This window comes from Durio zibethinus, chromosome 11 (genome assembly GCF_047325235.1).
Source record: "Durio zibethinus cultivar Kanyao isolate XHJ-2024 chromosome 11, ASM4732523v1, whole genome shotgun sequence".
Taxonomy (NCBI): Eukaryota; Viridiplantae; Streptophyta; class Magnoliopsida; order Malvales; family Malvaceae; genus Durio; species Durio zibethinus.
In genome coordinates, this window is record NC_143172.1 from 8,747,476 (window position 1) to 8,764,346 (window position 16,871).

General features: G+C 33.5%; 2 protein-coding genes and 2 pseudogenes across 6 annotated transcripts; 2 read left to right on the forward strand and 2 right to left on the reverse strand.

Annotated features, from left to right (window-relative positions):
• The first annotated feature begins 3,160 nt into the window (after nucleotides 1-3,160).
• Nucleotides 3,161-5,555, forward strand: LOC111289960 (dof zinc finger protein DOF4.6-like). Its single transcript, XM_022881327.2, has 2 exons — nucleotides 3,161-3,638; nucleotides 4,186-5,555. Exons 1-2 carry the CDS (start codon nucleotides 3,615-3,617, stop codon nucleotides 4,981-4,983), a joined length of 822 nt encoding a protein of 273 aa, XP_022737062.1. The 5' UTR covers nucleotides 3,161-3,614; the 3' UTR covers nucleotides 4,984-5,555.
• A 74-nt stretch (nucleotides 5,556-5,629) lies between these two features.
• Nucleotides 5,630-10,658, forward strand: LOC111290150 (pentatricopeptide repeat-containing protein At2g13600-like; annotated as a pseudogene).
• Nucleotides 10,564-13,871, reverse strand: LOC111290151 (uncharacterized; annotated as a pseudogene). Its single transcript, XR_016346307.1, has 6 exons — nucleotides 13,680-13,871; nucleotides 12,998-13,543; nucleotides 12,703-12,908; nucleotides 12,296-12,394; nucleotides 11,343-11,416; nucleotides 10,564-11,114 (listed from the first exon to the last, which is right to left on the reverse strand). The product of XR_016346307.1 is annotated as an uncharacterized LOC111290151 (transcript).
• Nucleotides 13,872-13,922: 51 nt separating this feature from the next.
• LOC111291480 (protein yippee-like At4g27745) lies at nucleotides 13,923-15,556 on the reverse strand. 4 transcript variants are annotated; one of them, XM_089767964.1, is made up of 3 exons: nucleotides 15,538-15,556; nucleotides 14,869-14,996; nucleotides 13,923-14,419 (listed from the first exon to the last, which is right to left on the reverse strand). In XM_089767964.1, the coding sequence occupies exons 2-3, from the start codon at nucleotides 14,959-14,961 to the stop codon at nucleotides 14,192-14,194; spliced, it is 321 nt and encodes a 106-aa protein (XP_089624090.1). In that variant the 5' UTR covers nucleotides 14,962-14,996; nucleotides 15,538-15,556; the 3' UTR covers nucleotides 13,923-14,191. The 4 variants fall into 4 exon arrangements, with proteins under 4 accessions (XP_089624090.1, XP_089624089.1, XP_089624087.1 ...); XM_089767963.1 differs by lacking the exon at nucleotides 15,538-15,556 and adding an exon at nucleotides 15,112-15,446; XM_089767961.1 differs by lacking the exon at nucleotides 15,538-15,556 and adding an exon at nucleotides 15,174-15,445.
• Nucleotides 15,557-16,871: the final 1,315 nt, after the last annotated feature.

Sequence of the window (16,871 nt, forward strand, 5' to 3'; positions counted from 1 at the left end):
TAAGATATAATTTATATTAAAAAATAAAATTTAATAAATATTATACTTAATTAAAATTATTAAAATAATTTCAAATCAAATTGAATCAATTACAATTTATAAATATACAAATTAGATTAATTATAAAAAATAATATTTTAATACCAGATAACATTCGGGTATAAATATCAAGGGGTTAGGATCAGGTCAAAGTTAGATCAAACGAAAACTTATCATGACTCAATTCATTGTCCATCTCCAAATGAAACCCACGTTTTTCCTTTACCATTTTGTCCTTTTAAAATTTATAATGAGAATAAATAAAAGCAAAGAAAAGTCTTGTGAATGAATCACGACTTCATGAATTTTCACGTGTTAACTCTGTAGCGAGTGGCAGTGGCGTAACCAGAACATTCTTTCAATTGGATCTATTAGTTATAATCTGTGTCTCATTATTATTATTTTTTTTGTTCATGTGTCTCATTTTTTTTATTTTCCAATGGCAATTACTATTATTATTTTTTATATTTCAAATTTATTTATATATGTTATTTTTTATCTAAAAATTATGAAACATCAATTTTAATAAAAAACAAAAAAATTTTAATATAAAATACACTAAACTTGAAACTTTTTTAATCTCTAAAATAATTAAAATGGGACATACAAAAATGAACTGAAAGAGCATTACTTTCACAATACATAAATATATAAATATAAAATTTTCATACATAATCTTTACATAACAACAATATATTTCATTACAAAAAATTAAGATAAATTAATAACAAAAAATATACATTATGAAGATTTTTTTTTTTCACAATTACCACAAACAAGCTTTTATATTTTAATATTGTTGTATAATTGCTTCATCATCAACATTTCCAAATGATATCTTTCTTGTTTTTATTAAATTTTTGGTTAATTTTTTAAAGACAAAAGATAAATATGTGATTTTTAGCTTCTATTAATTATAAATTGATCCTCAAAATTTTATATTTAATAAATTGACCTCTCAAATTCATTTTTAGTGAGATCAATTTGTAAATTATCCAATATTATATAAAAGAATGTTAAATTTTAATGGAATCAAATGACTCCACTAGTTTGGAATTAATTACGCCCCTGGCCAATGATGAATCCACAATTTTTTTTGAACGTGTCCACTTATAATTTATATAAAAAAAATTATCAATTTTATAAGTAAAAAAGATTTTTAGAGAAAATTTTTTTTATTTTTTAATTTTTGAGGTGTTCATTGAAAAATTTTAAATGTGTCCGAATTTTTTTCAATTTTTTTTTTAATTTTTGGACTTGAATTCAATGAAGTGGTTTTTTTTTTTTTTTTGGGTCATTTTAATTTTTAGCTCCACATTTCTATTTTAAAAGTTTAAACTAATAAGAAATGATTTAATTATTTATTTAAGTATTAGTATTTTTTTTTATTATAAGAGATCATAGTTTTGCAATAATAAAGAGATTACATATATTAAGATTTAAATTTTAAATATATTAAATATAATCTTTTAAAGATGATTACGTAAATTAATTGAATTAAGTTTTAGTTAATAGTAATATAATTTTTTTTTTCATAAAGGAAAGGCTAAGAGGTCAAAAATGACCTTAAACTATAATTTTATAATCATTTAAGTCAGTAATAATTTATTGCAATCAGTTAAGTTTTTAATCTTTTATTTCAATTCAATTTGATTCTTAAATTAATGAAATTTAGTCACGTGATAAAATTTAATCAATCAATCTTTAAGTTATAGTCAATTAAATCAGGATCTTAGAAAGAAAGGAAATAAAGAAAAAAAAGAAAAAAAGTTTATTTTATTTAATTTTTACATATATTAATTGTTCCAATAACAAACTTTCATCTATTTTATTGAAGTAACATGACATTTTAATTTAGTTGGAAAAAAAATTAATGGTGTTAACTTTTTTTATTAAGATAAAGTGTTAATTGAATGTAAATAAATATAGGAGGAGTTGATTAATTGCAGTAAAAAATAAAGGTTTGGATAATTTTTTTATTATAATTAAAGGTTTTTTTTATACTCTTTACCTTAAAGAAAACTGTATTTTGGGAATAAAAAAAGGTTATACATATTATAATTTGAATTTTAAACTTGTTAAATATTCTTTAAAAATAATTGTATTAAATTTTTTTTAATATAATGGTATGAAATAATTAAAATAAATTTATTATTAATTAATATGTTTTTTCTTGCAATAAGATGAATGAGTAAAAATTTTATATATGAATTCAAATATAAAAAATGTAACTTCAAAATGATTAGAGAAATTAAGCAAAGCACAATAAACAAAAAGATATTAAATTAAAATTAGATTTGATAATTTGTATCATTGTGTTGTGTTTTGTGTCAAATATGATGCAAATAGTCTTGATTTAAATACAAAATGAATATTTAAATAACACAAATAATTTAAGCATGAATTTGACACGTTTATTATATATATTACACATGACATTATATAACTAACATATTTTCATCTATTACAAGAATGAATAATAAAATACGACATAATTAACATGATTAGACATGATTAACTTAATTAAATACAATTAACACTAAAATATCGAATCAACAATTCAACATTAAACTAAAATAATAACATAATAAAAATATTAAAACCTTAAACACAATTAACACTTTAGTGGAATATTTTCCATGAGAAAACAAACATAACTATAACATAAATGTAAATAATTATAAGAAAAAGATATCACTTACATGTGTTATAAACGTGCTATTTATATGTGCTGACATGATAACACAATTAAAATATAATTAATTAATTATGTCTTAAACATGTGATAAACACAAAAAATGAAATACGATACTTATAATATTAATATAATTAAAATATAAAATATGATTATATAAAATATATACATAATTTATAAAATATTATTTTTATATCATATTATTTGTCTAATTTAAAATTATCAAATTAATTAAAATGGAATAATAAATTATTTTAAAAACTTAAAATGATAAAAGAAAATGACTAAATATTTAAATTTCAACATTTTAACTTTGTTGGGAATTGAAGCAAACCGATTATTAGCTTGCGCTCTTTCTATTCTCATTTCTCTCTCTCTGTACCAAGAAAAAAAAAAAACCAGTGGAAAGAGAATGGGAGAAGAATCCTTTTAGTCAGAAAAGAACCAACTAAAGTCTACAGTGCAGACGCACTCGGCACACCCCCAACAAAAAACAAGATCGAGTGACTGACTGGCTATTGCAAGAATTCAACAATATTTTTAATTGGAAAAAACATGGATGCAATTTACAGAAATTTCCCATATGTATACTGTGTAGAAACTAGTCAGGTTTTTTCTTTTTAACTATACAATAATGAAATAAGAACAGAACCGACAAAATTGTCCCTGTTTCAAGTGCGCTCTTTCATTCTCTCTCTTTCATTTCATATTAGTAGTAGGCCAACACATGGAACCACCACAAATACCATCCCTCAAAGTGTATCATCTTTTACTTTTGGCTTTAAGACCAGCTTCCTAGCAAAGTGGGGTGATTTTCCTCTCTTTGAAGACTCCATAGCTTTTTCTTTTCGTCTTTCCCCTTTTTCTAACTCTTTAATCCATGGATACAGCTCAGTGGCCACAGGTAAAGAAGGGTCTTCTTCTCTTTTTGTTTTTCTCCTCATGAAATCATGATTTCCTTTTTTTTTTTCTTTCCTGTTTTGAGTTTTTCAAAGCTCATTATATATTTATATATATGTGTGTATATATATATATATATATATATATATATGTAGCTTTGGGTTTTGAATTTTTGTTGATTACTCGCTTTAAAGTTGCACTTTTTTTTGCCATGAGATGATGTTGTTCAGCCCCACTAATGGTTGAATTTATGTTGCTGTCGTTTAAGATCTTTCATTTTTTTCTGTTTGAGAAAGTACTGCACTTTTTTCTTTCTTTTTCCGCCATCTGATAAAGGACCCGGTAAAAAGTTACTATTATTATTTGTTTTTATTGGTGGTGTAATCTTTCAAAGTGCAAAGCAGCGTCCTTTGTTTTTCTCTGTCGTGTTTGTTTCTTCTTTCATCTTTATTATCAAGTTTAGTTTTGTGAGAGACAAACGCTTTTCTTTGATCATCAAGTCATGGATTTTTCCCTTTTTTTTGTTTCTTTTTCCCTGTTAAAAATTTCAGGGAATTGGGATAGTTAAGCCCATGGAAGCTTCAAGACCTATGGTGGAGAGAAGGGCTAGGCCTCAAAAGGATCAAGCTTTGAACTGTCCCAGGTGCAATTCAACTAACACCAAGTTTTGTTACTATAATAACTACAGTCTTTCTCAGCCAAGATACTTCTGTAAGACTTGTCGAAGGTATTGGACCGATGGTGGTTCCCTCAGGAATGTTCCTGTTGGAGGAGGTTCAAGGAAGAACAAGAGATCTTCATCATCATCACCAGCTTCATCAAAGAAGCTTGGTGATCTGACTTCACCTGGTCTTCCTCATTCTGCTTCTCAAAACCCTAAGATCCATGAAGGTCAAGACCTTAACATAGCTTATCCACCACCAACTGAAGACTACGATATCTTGTCAAAATTCGTAGAGATGCCCTATAGCGCAGGTAACAAAAGTAACCAGCAAAACTCTAGCTCCTCAACTTCGACTCATCTCAATGCTATGGAGCTGCTGAAGACTGGTATTAATTCAACAGGCTTGAGTTCATTCATGTCAATGCCAATTTCTGATTCCAACACAGTGTACTCAAGTGGGTTTCCAATGCAAGACTTTAAACCGACTCTCAATTTTTCTCTTGATGGATTTGAAACTGGCTATGGGAATCTTCAAGGGATACAAGAAAGTGGTGCTAGGCTTTTGTTTCCAATGGAGGAATTGAAGCAGGTTTCAAGCAGCACCACTAACGAATTGGAGCAGAATAGAGTGCAAGGAGGATCTACTGGATATTGGAGTGGAATGTTGGACGGAGGACATTGGTGAAATGAACAGCTAAATATAACATGGTTAAACAGGGAGATGGTGGTGTTTTTCCTTTTCTTCTTACATGCTCGGTGACTAGTTTGATGTTTGATTACTAACAGTCAGGGTACATGGGGCTTCAGCCTTTCTTTCAACTTTAGCCTTTTACCTCTTTCCCTTTTACTTGTAATGCTGTAGTACCTTTCTCTACTCTTTTGATCAGTGTGGTTGTTTGAAGCTTCTTTTAGGTCAGCTTCAAAAGGTTGACATAAATGCTGTGCATAAATGTAAAAGCAGCAGGAGACTCTTTTTTCTTTGTTTCTTTTGAGAGCTTCAGCTATAAGACAAGAAAGGAGCTAGAGTTCTTGGCTACTTGCTGCTTCTTGGGGTTGCAATGCACACAGTTGCACTGTGACTTTTGTTCACATGTTTTCCACCACAGCTTGGGTTGTGATTCAAGGACCCCTTCTCCGGTGTTTTATGTTGTTGATCTTCTAATAATGTGCCATGTCGTTAATTAGGTAGCCAAAAGTTTTAAAAAAAGAAGAATGTTAGCAGTTTCATGAACAGATAATGATTTTGGTTTAATTTAACACTAGCTTTTGCGGGGGAAATTGGTACTAATTACAGCCATGGATTTTCCTTGAGCTCCAAGTGAGTTGGAATAATGGCCGTCAATGTTTTGCAGCATACTTTTCCTTCTTTTTTTGCTTTGTCAACAAGTCACAAGGGTAAGGTCTTATCGGCACATCTGGGTTTTGAGAGATTCTTCCAACCCCCTTAACCTTCAGAAGCAAGTGTACTGTCTTGAGAAGGAATATAACCAAGAAATGAATTACCGACCCCATATGAGCCATACCCCTCCCTGCACATGCTTTTCCACTTTCTGTTGCAGGCTTGGTACCTACGATCTTTATCCTTTTTTTCTTTGGTACAAACCTTTTCTTTTAAACGTGATCGGGGATGATTAATTTTGGTTCTTATAATTATTTTGAATGATTTCATGACATAAATGTAAGAATAAATATTTTAGACTAAGGTCTAGATTACTTAAAATAATCTATATGTTTTATTTATGGTTTTCTAGAACACATATCTTCCTCCCATTTAACCAGTAACATATATATTCTTATTTTTTATATATATATATATATATATATTGTGATATATATATTGTGATTTCTGTCTTGCATAGCAATGAGCTCCATTTCCATTTACTTGCCACCGTCCCACCGCATTTTCTTTCTTTACTAGTAAAATCGAAGACAAGAAGCTCTTAGCTTGACTAGGATTCCCAAATGCGGTCTGAAATGGGACCCAAAAACATTCTCCTTGGGAGCTGTGCCCAGGAATAATTTCATCCACCCTTGGCAAAATCTTTCACAGATTGTCCTACTCCTATAGATTCCATGATTTATTTATATATTAATTATTACTTATGGAACAAGTAGTGGATATATGTAGCATTAGACCCAATGGTAGTATTATATTATTTTGTCCAAGGTGTTCACCACTAAAGGGTGTTTCAAAGCCGTGAATTGAGGTTAACCAATCACTACCCCCATCATGGAGGTCTCTTTCTTGCCAAACTTGGGCATCAGAAGCTGTATTATTTTTTCCTTGGGATGGTTTTCCTTTTGCTGTCCTGAAATTGTCAATGCTATGGGGCAAGATTTTCAAACCATTCCGAGTCAGCCTCTAGAGTGTCGGTGATAATTAGAAATTATGTACGTTTTACCAGTTTTTGGCCTCCTTTTTACTGTTAAGATCAACTTTCACCAATGAAATACAAGAATATGCCTTCAGAAATATTTGCCTGCATATAGTCTCATGGTCATTAACATCAATAAGAAACCTTCCATAAGATTTGAATTAGAAAATTACCAGCTTGATTAACATATTGAAAAATCCTGAAAAGAGAGCAGCTCCTATAGCTACTACCTGTATAAGAATTCAAACATCTTAGCTTTGGAACTGTACTTCTTTTGATCTCCACAAGCTATAGCCAAATATTCCTTGTGTGCATGCCATAATTTCTCTAATCCTGAGTCGTGACCAACCGAGAAAATTACTTACAGCAAAACAGGTTTAATTTTGTGAGGTTTTTCCATTAAAGTGTCGACATGCCCCGCAACTTGCACATTGCTGGCAATAGGGGGCGTCACATATGAAACTGTTAAGCTATGTTGAAAGCCGGTGATGGTGATCGGCTTTCCGCAATGTCACCATCAGATTTGAACTTGGCATTTGCATATAACCCTTCTTTATTATTATTATTTTTTTTGTGGGGGTTATTGGTTCACGAAGGACACAAATCAAGTCATGTCGTGCGGGATAATTCTATAATTAGTGTATGCCACAACAAGTACTGCAGACAGAGCACAGCTTGAATAAATGTTGTTTTTTTGGAATGGTTTTTCTTTTTGTTATCTGAAATGAGGTATTGGTAGGGCTTTCGTATTTAAAGGTGCAATTAACAGTTCTGGGCACATGATGAATCTCTAATAGATTACAAACAAAAAGCAGGTGAAGCAGTATTGAAAATTTACGCACTTTGTTTAGCAGGAAGGCAAATTGAACAAAGGAAAAAAAATGAAAAATGAAAAATTTCTTTCCTGCACTAGGCCATAAGTACCCATGGGCGTCCTTATAACCAAGCAGACCCATAAAGATCTTTGAAAGGCAAGCTGACAGCAAAGCAACAACATTAGAATTGTGTTAATAATGACATTGCACATGTTGGTAACTCCTTGCTTTCCGTTTATAGTACTTGAGTTGGCTACCTGCCTACCTCCCATGCTCAGAAAATGATTGCTCAAATGTGGGAAACCATCACCGTCCCACCACCTTCACCATCACTTCGCCAAAATCCCTCCTAAACCTCACTTTCACATGCCCAACACTCTTGTTGCTTGATAAACATGTAAGTTCAAGCACCTGTGCTTGAATTCTCGAATCTTGCAATAACCCAATCCTTGGAAAACAGGTCCAAGCTCATAATTTCAAGTGTATGTGAAGTTTGGTTGTTTGAATGATGCGGATTTGTCATTTGATAAAATGACGCTTAGAAACTTGTATTCTTGGACAGCTATCTTTAGCTTGTATGTGGATTATGAGCTTTTTGAAGACACATTTTACCCTTTTTGAGAAATTACTGTTTGAGGATATTTTATTGGACATTTTTGTGTTTCCTGTTAATATTAAAAATTTGTTGTGGTCTTGGTAACATGGAAATAGGATGACAATTACATGGGATTTTGATTAAATATCAATTTGTTTCTAATATTTGTGTAGGTAATGCTTTGATTGATATGTATGGTAAATGTGGAAGCTTGGATCATGCTAAGAAAGTTCTAGAGACAATACCTGAAAAGGATCATGGGTCATGGAGTGCTGTTGTTACCGCTTGTGCTACCAATGGGAGGTGAACGAAGAAATAGTTTTTTCTTTTTTAAAATTTTATAAAAAAATGCTTTATTTGAGAATTCAAGACCAAATCTTGTTTCTTGCAGTGCGGCTAATTAGTAGAGGTTTCTCACAAAGTGGTTATGATGAGGAGCCATTGAGAAGTTTAGAATGGTACCAATTTCACAAACTCTAGCTAGTGTTCTTCCAGCTTGTGCTAGATCACAAAAGTTGAGCCTCGGCAAAGAATTTCATGGATATATCACGAGGCATAGGTTTATGTCTAACCCTATTGTTGTCAATGGGTTAATTGATGTGTATAGGAGGTCTGGTGATATGGCAAGTGCTTTCCGTTGGAAAGTTTTCAATTGTTTTCAAGTTCCAAGTGAAAAATGTGGTTTCTTGTAATACAGGGATTGTTGGGTGGTAATGTTTTCAAGGCCAATGAGCTATTTGATCAGATGGGGATTATGGCTATCAAGAAGGATTTAGTTTCATGGAACTCTATGATACCTGGATATATAAGCAACTTCCTGTTTCATGAAGCTTTGAACTTATTTAAGCACGTTCTGATGGAACATGGAATGCTTCGATATCTGGCTATGCCCCCGGCAATCAGATTTAAAACATTCAGCATCTGTTTAGAAAAATGAAAGAAGATGGTTTTGAACAAATGTTTATGCGTGGAATGGTATTATTTCCGGCCATGTATAAAATGACCTATACGACAAAGCCATACAGTTGGTCTCTGAAATGCAGAATTCAAAAATGAGGCCTGACTGGCATTTATACTTACTGGAATAAATTCTACCTACTTGTTCAGGGTCGGCCACCATTGAGCATGAAAGCAGGTTCATGGACATTCAATTAGATGTGGTTATGATGCTGATGTCTAAATAGGAGCAGCCCTTGTCGACATGTATGGTAAATGTGGGGAGTACACAGTACCCACTTCTAGCATATAATAGAATCTCAGACCCAAATTTGGTGTGTCCCACGATGCCGTGCTTAGAGCATATGCAATATGTCACAGGTCGAGACTTAAGTTTAGAATTTGCGTGATTCCAGGATTTGGGCATCCATTCATCTGACTTTTCAGATCAGTTTATCTGTCACGGTTCACATCCTTGTAAGGTATTGTTCGTTTTGACTCCCCCTGATCTCATGGTTTTATCTTACAAAAGGCGTCTTACAAAGAAGAGATGGTATGAACTCGATGTGGGATTCTATTGACCTCATGGTTTTGTCTTACAAAAGACGCCTCACAAGAAAGAGATGGTGTGAACTCGATGTGGGATTCAAGACTTCTCCAGGTCCGTAATATTCTCTCCCACCCAACCTCGTGACGTCTGCATCACGGAAGCTGGCCACTTTACCTACCTCTTTCAAAGCGTTTTGATACCACTTGTCACGGTTCGAGATCGAACGGTTTAAGGTTAGCTCTGATACTACTTGTCACGGGTCGAGATTTAAGCTTCAAACTCGTACGGCTCCGAGATCCGGGCATCCACTCATCCAACGTCTCAAATCAACTTACTTACCACGATTCACATACTTGTGAGGTATTGTTCGCTCTGATCTCCCTAACCTCACGATTTTATCTTACAAAAGGCATCTTTTAAAGAAAAAATAATGTGAACTCTTATATATCCCAATGATTTTTTTTTATATTCAATGTGAAATTCAAAATTTTTTCTTAAGTCCGTAACACATGCATGGACGTGAGAGGGTGGAATGGAATTGCTCTCTTTAGAAGAATGATAGCAAATGGCTTTACGCCAGATCATGTCAATTTTCTTTCCACTCTTTCTTCATGTGTTCATGTTGGATCGGTTGAGATGGGTCAGGAATTATATGATCTGATGCAGCCTTATAATGTCAAACCTACCATAAAGCACCATACATGCATGATTGATCTGCTAAGTCAATCAGATCAGCTTAAAGAAGCTTATGAACTTATCAAGCGAGTTCCAATGGAAGCTGATTCAGTGACGTGAGGCGCCTTGCTTGGCGGCTGTGTCATTCATTTAATGTTGAGTTGGGAAAAATTGCAGCAGGGGTACTCACAGCATTGGAGCCAAATAATACTGTACTGTTGGCAAAATTATACGCTTACACTGGAAAATGGTCTCATCTGGCAAGAACAAGACAAAATAATAATAATAAAGATTTTGCAATGTTTCCAAGGATGCAATTGGATTGAGGACACAGATGATATTCATTTTTTTCTTGCATATTACAAGTCCCATGAGAGAACAAAAGACATCTATGCTATACTTTGGATAAGCTAACCCTTCACAATAAAACAATCGCTTTGTAAATGCACGTAACTTGCTGCTTTGTATAATTTTGTACAAGTATACGATGAATCAGAGATCTAAATTTCTGCAATATTCTCCTCTAACATGACTAGCAGTCACTAACAACCAGCGTGGGTTCCAAAAAATAAGATATTAACTCAACAATGAAATTTTCCATGGAACTACAAGCAACTATAAAGAGCAGAAGTATAATTTCAGACTCAGTACAAGTCTAGGGATTCCAGAACCCTGCGGGCTTGGATGTGAAGAGCTGTCAGTATCTGTTCTGGATCAAGAGTTGAGCCGAATTGACTTGCTGCCCATATTAAGGAAGCAGATTTTTCACCTAAAAGTCGTCTTACATCTTCATGAATGGTTGCCATGGAAGATCTTTGCCTTCCATTTACATGTCCAACGAGTAGAAGCAAGAACTCGCCACATTTCAACCTGAACGGAATAGTGAGACATATCAGTGTTAAAAAGACAAAAAAAAAAAAAAAAAGTATTGGGAGATCAGTGTCATCTGATCAATAGGCAAGCTTCATTGATAAAATAATACATTTCCTATTTTATTTTAATTGGGTGGTTTACCGTATAGGATAACAGATAAACAGGGGCATCAGAAAAAGAGAACAAGGCCTCGAAATAAATATTCCAGCTACTATTTTTGAGTACCTGAGATTTTCATCCACTTGCTTGTCCAGTATGAGCTCTGCAACATCCTCAATGCCGTTACATACTTCAAAATCCTAGAAGCAATAGCAAAAATATCAAGCACACATACAGGATGGAATTAACATACGAAAGATATCCAGAAGCCTTATTTGGCTACAAAGTCAAGGATAAAACCTCTGCTCAACTTCAGGGATTAAAGATGTTCTCAGGTCAGTTAACCTGAGTGTTTCCAACTCTTGTTAAAGTATTTCTGCTGTAGTGATAAAACTAGGTTTACAAGAAACTAAGTTTCTGGGAAGACCTATGAGATGGAAATGGAGGGAGGATTGGTGGAGTATCTAATTACAATGGCTATTACAAACAAGAGGCTTTTGACTAGCAGATCAGAGAGGATTTTGATGGAATATTAAACATTAGCTTCCTAGAAGCCCATAGTATTAATCTTGTTGAATTGCTGGAAGTCACCAAGCCCTGTTACTTGTAAAAAATTGAAAAGGCAAGGGAGAGAATTGGCAACTTATATCTTCTTCAATAAAAGAACCAAAATCGAAGGGGAAACAAGTTCATTTTTTTTTTCCTTTTCTCCTAGACACAAAAAGGCTAAAAAAGAACACCTTTGCTATCATTTACATAGACTTTTGATGGAGATAACATTCTCTTTGACAACTAAACTTCTTTAAGGATTTATGGAAATGCTTTACCAATGGCACGAACAAATTTACAAAATAATCATACAAGCTGAAACAGATTTCAAGGTTATGCAATCATGATGATGCAGGAAACTAGGTCAGTAAGTCAGTAGCATTAGCATTAGAATACTAAGAGCTGTTAATAAAAATTGGCAGCCCAAAAGAAGATGGAAATTAAACTAGCATAAACTCTAAATTTAAACTAAAATATAAGCTAAGTTTACTATGTAAGACATTAGTACAGCCAAAGAAGTGGTAAAATACCATTTGGTTGGCTAAGGAATCCAACATTATTGAGATTAAAGCATCCAGGCATGCACCTTGTTCAAGAACTCCTGGAGTTGATAAGACATTCATCAAAACCTGTATCATATCAAGTACTCAAAGATTACATTACATCACATACTGTGAGATCTATATTCCTCAAAATATAGTGGTTAAATGCAGGCATAGTGCAGCTGTGAAATAACAACGTTCTTGTTTTGTTTTGACATAATGTGATGCTAAATTCCACAACTATATTCAATGTTCACTTTTCAATCCCAATTCCCATTTCCCATCAACAAGAAAACGGTCACTCATTAAAGCAAGCCATCTTCTTTTATTAGAAGTACAAATCTAAATCGAAATTCTGGTATATCTATACACTTCAAAGATAAATATAGAATTACCGGGATGGCTTTGTGTTGATGGGCCAAACGAGTGCTTTCAGGGTGGAGTAGACAACAACCTTCCAAGACTCTAAGCGCAAGAGCAACTTCCGCATCCGTGGAAGGACTGTTAATCTTCATTGGTTCCACACTGAATATATGATTCAAGCTTCCCATTCCATCATCCTCTGTTTCCTTCAATGAATGCTCAACCAACACTGGAACAGCTGCCCTCAAAAGACCCAAATTTCACACACGAAAATAAAAACAAGCAAAAAAACCCACATCCAAAATAAAGGATTTGAAAGTGATGGACCTTGGAGGTCAGAGATGGATTGGGTGTGGGAAAAGAGGATGATGGAGGAGTCACACTGGGCAATGGATCGGAGGATTTGAGAAGGAAACGGAGGCCACGGACTCGGAGGAAAGAGAACTCGGCGCGGGCGTCACGGAGGCGGGTGCGGAGAGCGAGGGTGACTTCTCTGTAGATTCGTTGCTTGTAGAGAGAGTTAACTAGCTCTACGACCGCACTCGTTGCAGCAGCCAATGCTGCTTCTGATTCTGGGTCTTTTGGCGATTGCGATGATGGAGACAGTTTCGTTGGAATCTGTTCTCTTGCTCCATAATGCTTCTTTCAAGTTCATCTGAAATTCTCTCAACTTTATTTTGGGTTTGAGGAAAATTTGAAGAAAATCTTGTGTTCGGTAGACGGGAAAAATGAGGAAAAAGAACGAAAAACTATGTCGTTTAAGCTGATAGAGAAAAAGTGAAGGGGCCAGACCGAAAATTAGAATACTCGACTCTCGACAACTGAAGCTCCACTCGATAATCGAATCGAATTGAATATTTTTCCAAATCCAACCTGAATAATATACAAACATAATAGGTCAAACCAACAGACCCAAGGCTAAAGGCCGAATCCAAATCCAATCATAAAAAAGACAAATGCATGCTTTGGGGATTATCCTGTTAGCTGCAAAATGCAAAGGGGGCATTACCCTGTTACTGTCTACACCAAAGTTCAGAATCTTCCAGGCTACAGCACCGCTAAACATTGAGCTCACATTGACATGGCAAGTTATGAAAAGATACTAGTTTAAGTCCAGTATCCAAACCAATCCACCAAACTCATCGGAACAAGAAGATGTAACGTTTCATCTCCTAGGGCTTGAAAAAACCAATTCTTTTTCCTGCGATAGCAAAGACATCAAGGGGAAAGAGAAAAGGAACAATGTCTCAGATTCTTGTAACAATCATTTTAATCACAGGCATTTACACAATGCTCAATGCATACTGCACAGTGGAATGTCACACAGAGTAGTTGACAATACCACAATATCCATCATGCATCCTCTGGACGTAGTACATATTAAGAATGCATGGTGGGAAGTAATGACAAATTTTCGAATAGGTTACAAGTTTCTGTACAAGATCAACATGAAGCATTGATAAAATTACATCAACACAGGAATAAATGGAATGAGATTGAGACCCTTCAAAGGTGCGGTTGCTACCAGTTCTCCTTAACAATCATTGCCTTCTCAAGTATAAATTTCCCTTCCTTGTACTTCTGCGATGCCTCATAAGCTCGTTCATATTTCCAACCTAACACCTTGCGACAATCAGCACAAAAGATATCGGCAACGGTGTGAAGACCAGTCAATAGATGCCTGTCTTCTTTTGGTCCTACAACAATATTCATTGCGTGGGAGAACAAAAATGCCCGACCATTTCTTCCCTAAGAACAAAATTATGGAAAAGAATTTTGGACAGAAGTCCCGAAGATCATTTTATCATGGTAAAAAATGAGACTAATTTCAATTCTGAAATGTTCAATTCAATTCATTATTGCTATAAGAGGATGCAGTTTTTCCTAGTTCTGTTCACATTTCACATGACATACACAAGTTATGGTCCAAGACTGATATAAACAAGTTCAAACATGCCCTATTACTTGACCAATCAATCATTAGTTTCCAGAAAGCACTTCAATTTCCATCCTGCTTCTCACTATTTATGAAGTGTTTGAATCCAATGATCATAGTTCTTCACTGTGTATGAAGTCCTTATAATCAAATGATAGTATGCAGAAAAATCCAGGCCCAATTGAAAAGTCTGAAACTAACACATAAAAGGTATGGTGCTAATAAAATTTCAAAAGACAATTTCAGGATTGTTTTGCTCTACCTGAAAAGACTTGGAAATGATATCGTCGTGGAGAGAAACACGATTTCGACAATTAGAGCAGCTGTACAATCGTGGACCCAAGGATTCAGCCATTGATCAATAATTTTCAGGCTGCAACACTCTCGCTACTGACAAAAAAAAACACGCCCAGAAAAGGGCAATATCAAATCACAACTCACAACCAGAAAGCAGAGTTAACCAAACTAAAGCCAAACCAAAACAAAAAAAGAAAACCCAGTTTACTGTAGCAGTCTATGTGATCAAGACACGAACGAGAAAAGAGAAGAAAAGATGGAACTCTTCACCTAAAACAGTGCAATAAATTAAAGGATTTGCGTGCAAGATTAAACCAAAGTGGTTTACAAGGAGGGCAAAGATTCCATATAAGAGACTATAAATTCTGATAAAGAAAATGGGTGTGACAAAGACAGGATTGGGATTAATAATAGCAACATGAACTTAAAATATTGAAGACATTAATAAGCTAAAAAAAAAAAATAATAAGAGAAGAAATCTAATTGATTAATTGAGTATTATAATTGAAATGGATGAGGATGTGAGCTGTAAAATCAAAACATCAAGTCATTAGCCAAAAAAGAATAAGGAGGGTCTGATAGAGAATGTCCAAATTCTTTGCTTGAGTGTGAACGAAAACTAGATTAGCCTGACCTTTCAGAGTGACAGTTGGCACCATTGGAGAAGAATGGGCCTGAGAGAGAGAAATTAAAAAGACAGGATTTGAGATTTTTTCTTTTTTTTTTTTTTTGCAAATATTCTTCACTCGGCTGTTTGTTGCTTAAGAAAGTGGCGATTGTAGGTGACACGCGCTGAAAGCGGAGCGCGATGTTCGCATTTGATTTCCACTTTCCTTGCTTCCAGCTTAAACATTCTTCGTTATGTTGAGACGTCAGAGAAGCGCGTGAAGTTAAGACTATCCTATGAGGAAATTTACATTTCCCTCTTAAGTCTTCCCAAAATCAATCTTCTGTATTTCTGCTATGTTTTTTTTTTTTTATTATTATTATTATTTTTATTTTTTAATCACTAATCATTTTATCTTTTACTAATACTGGAATCAATCGTTACCTTCTTTACAGTTTCCCTTATTGGTGGTGTTTGGTGCCTCGCATCTTCCATGTCTTAATTCCCATGAAATGTAATTACAAAAAATGTGTTCATTGGATATCAAGTTACTAATTGGCCAAAAATATCAAGTTAGTAGGAAAATAATATTACTATGTTTACCACGTATAACGGAAAATAATATTTCTATGTTTACCACGTATAAAAATGTTTATTTTAATTCAATTAGTTATGTAATTATTATTTAAGTAATTATCATTAATAAATAACATTTAAAAAATCTGCAATTTAAATTTTAGTATCTATATTTTTTTATTTTATCTCAAAATTTTTTAAACAAAAAAAATCATTTAAAATATTAGAAAAGTGAAATTGATAGTGTCATAACAGATAAATCCGTAAATCTATGCTAGACTTAACAAATGAAGTCGCCACCAATATTTTTTAATTAGATGTGATTGGTCACCTAAAGAATCTATTCTCTTAAGGAACCCTTAAGCTCGACTAAGGGTACTTAAAAGAATAGGTTCAGGTCTACAAATCAAAACATGGTTCGAAAGTTCGGTTACATGTGAGAAAGATTATGGCATCCCCACATGCCCATCCGAAGAATGGTATCATATTATTTTAAATTTATCATAGGATTTTAGTTCTAATGGTTACAAATTTTTATGTTGAAATATTATAAATAATTCTTAAGATTCTTCCATCAATACGATAGAATCCTTAAAAATATTCTCTCACATCAAGAATATTCAAGGATTTCATTTGTTTTCTTGAAGAAGCTCCATCGTCGAAAAAATATGTAATTAATTTTTTTTATTAAAAATATATCTAATTATTCTACCATTTAGGTCAAATTAAAAATTTTTTTTGTTTTGAATTTCTAAATTCTTCACCATTTAGGCTTATTTAAATTT

Excerpts from the sequence above, each read along its gene's own strand:
- LOC111289960 (XM_022881327.2), top strand. The coding sequence starts at position 3,615 with ATGGATACAGCTCAGTGGCCACAG. Across the intron at positions 3,639-4,185 it reads ATACAGCTCAGTGGCCACAG|GGAATTGGGATAGTTAAGCC; the intron begins GTAAAGAAGGGT and ends TAAAAATTTCAG.
- LOC111291480 (XM_089767964.1), bottom strand. The coding sequence starts at position 14,961 with ATGGCTGAATCCTTGGGTCCACGATTGTACAGCTGCTCTAATTGTCGA. Across the intron at positions 14,420-14,868 it reads TCATTTCCAAGTCTTTTCAG|GGAAGAAATGGTCGGGCATT; the intron begins GTAGAGCAAAAC and ends TTTTGTTCTTAG.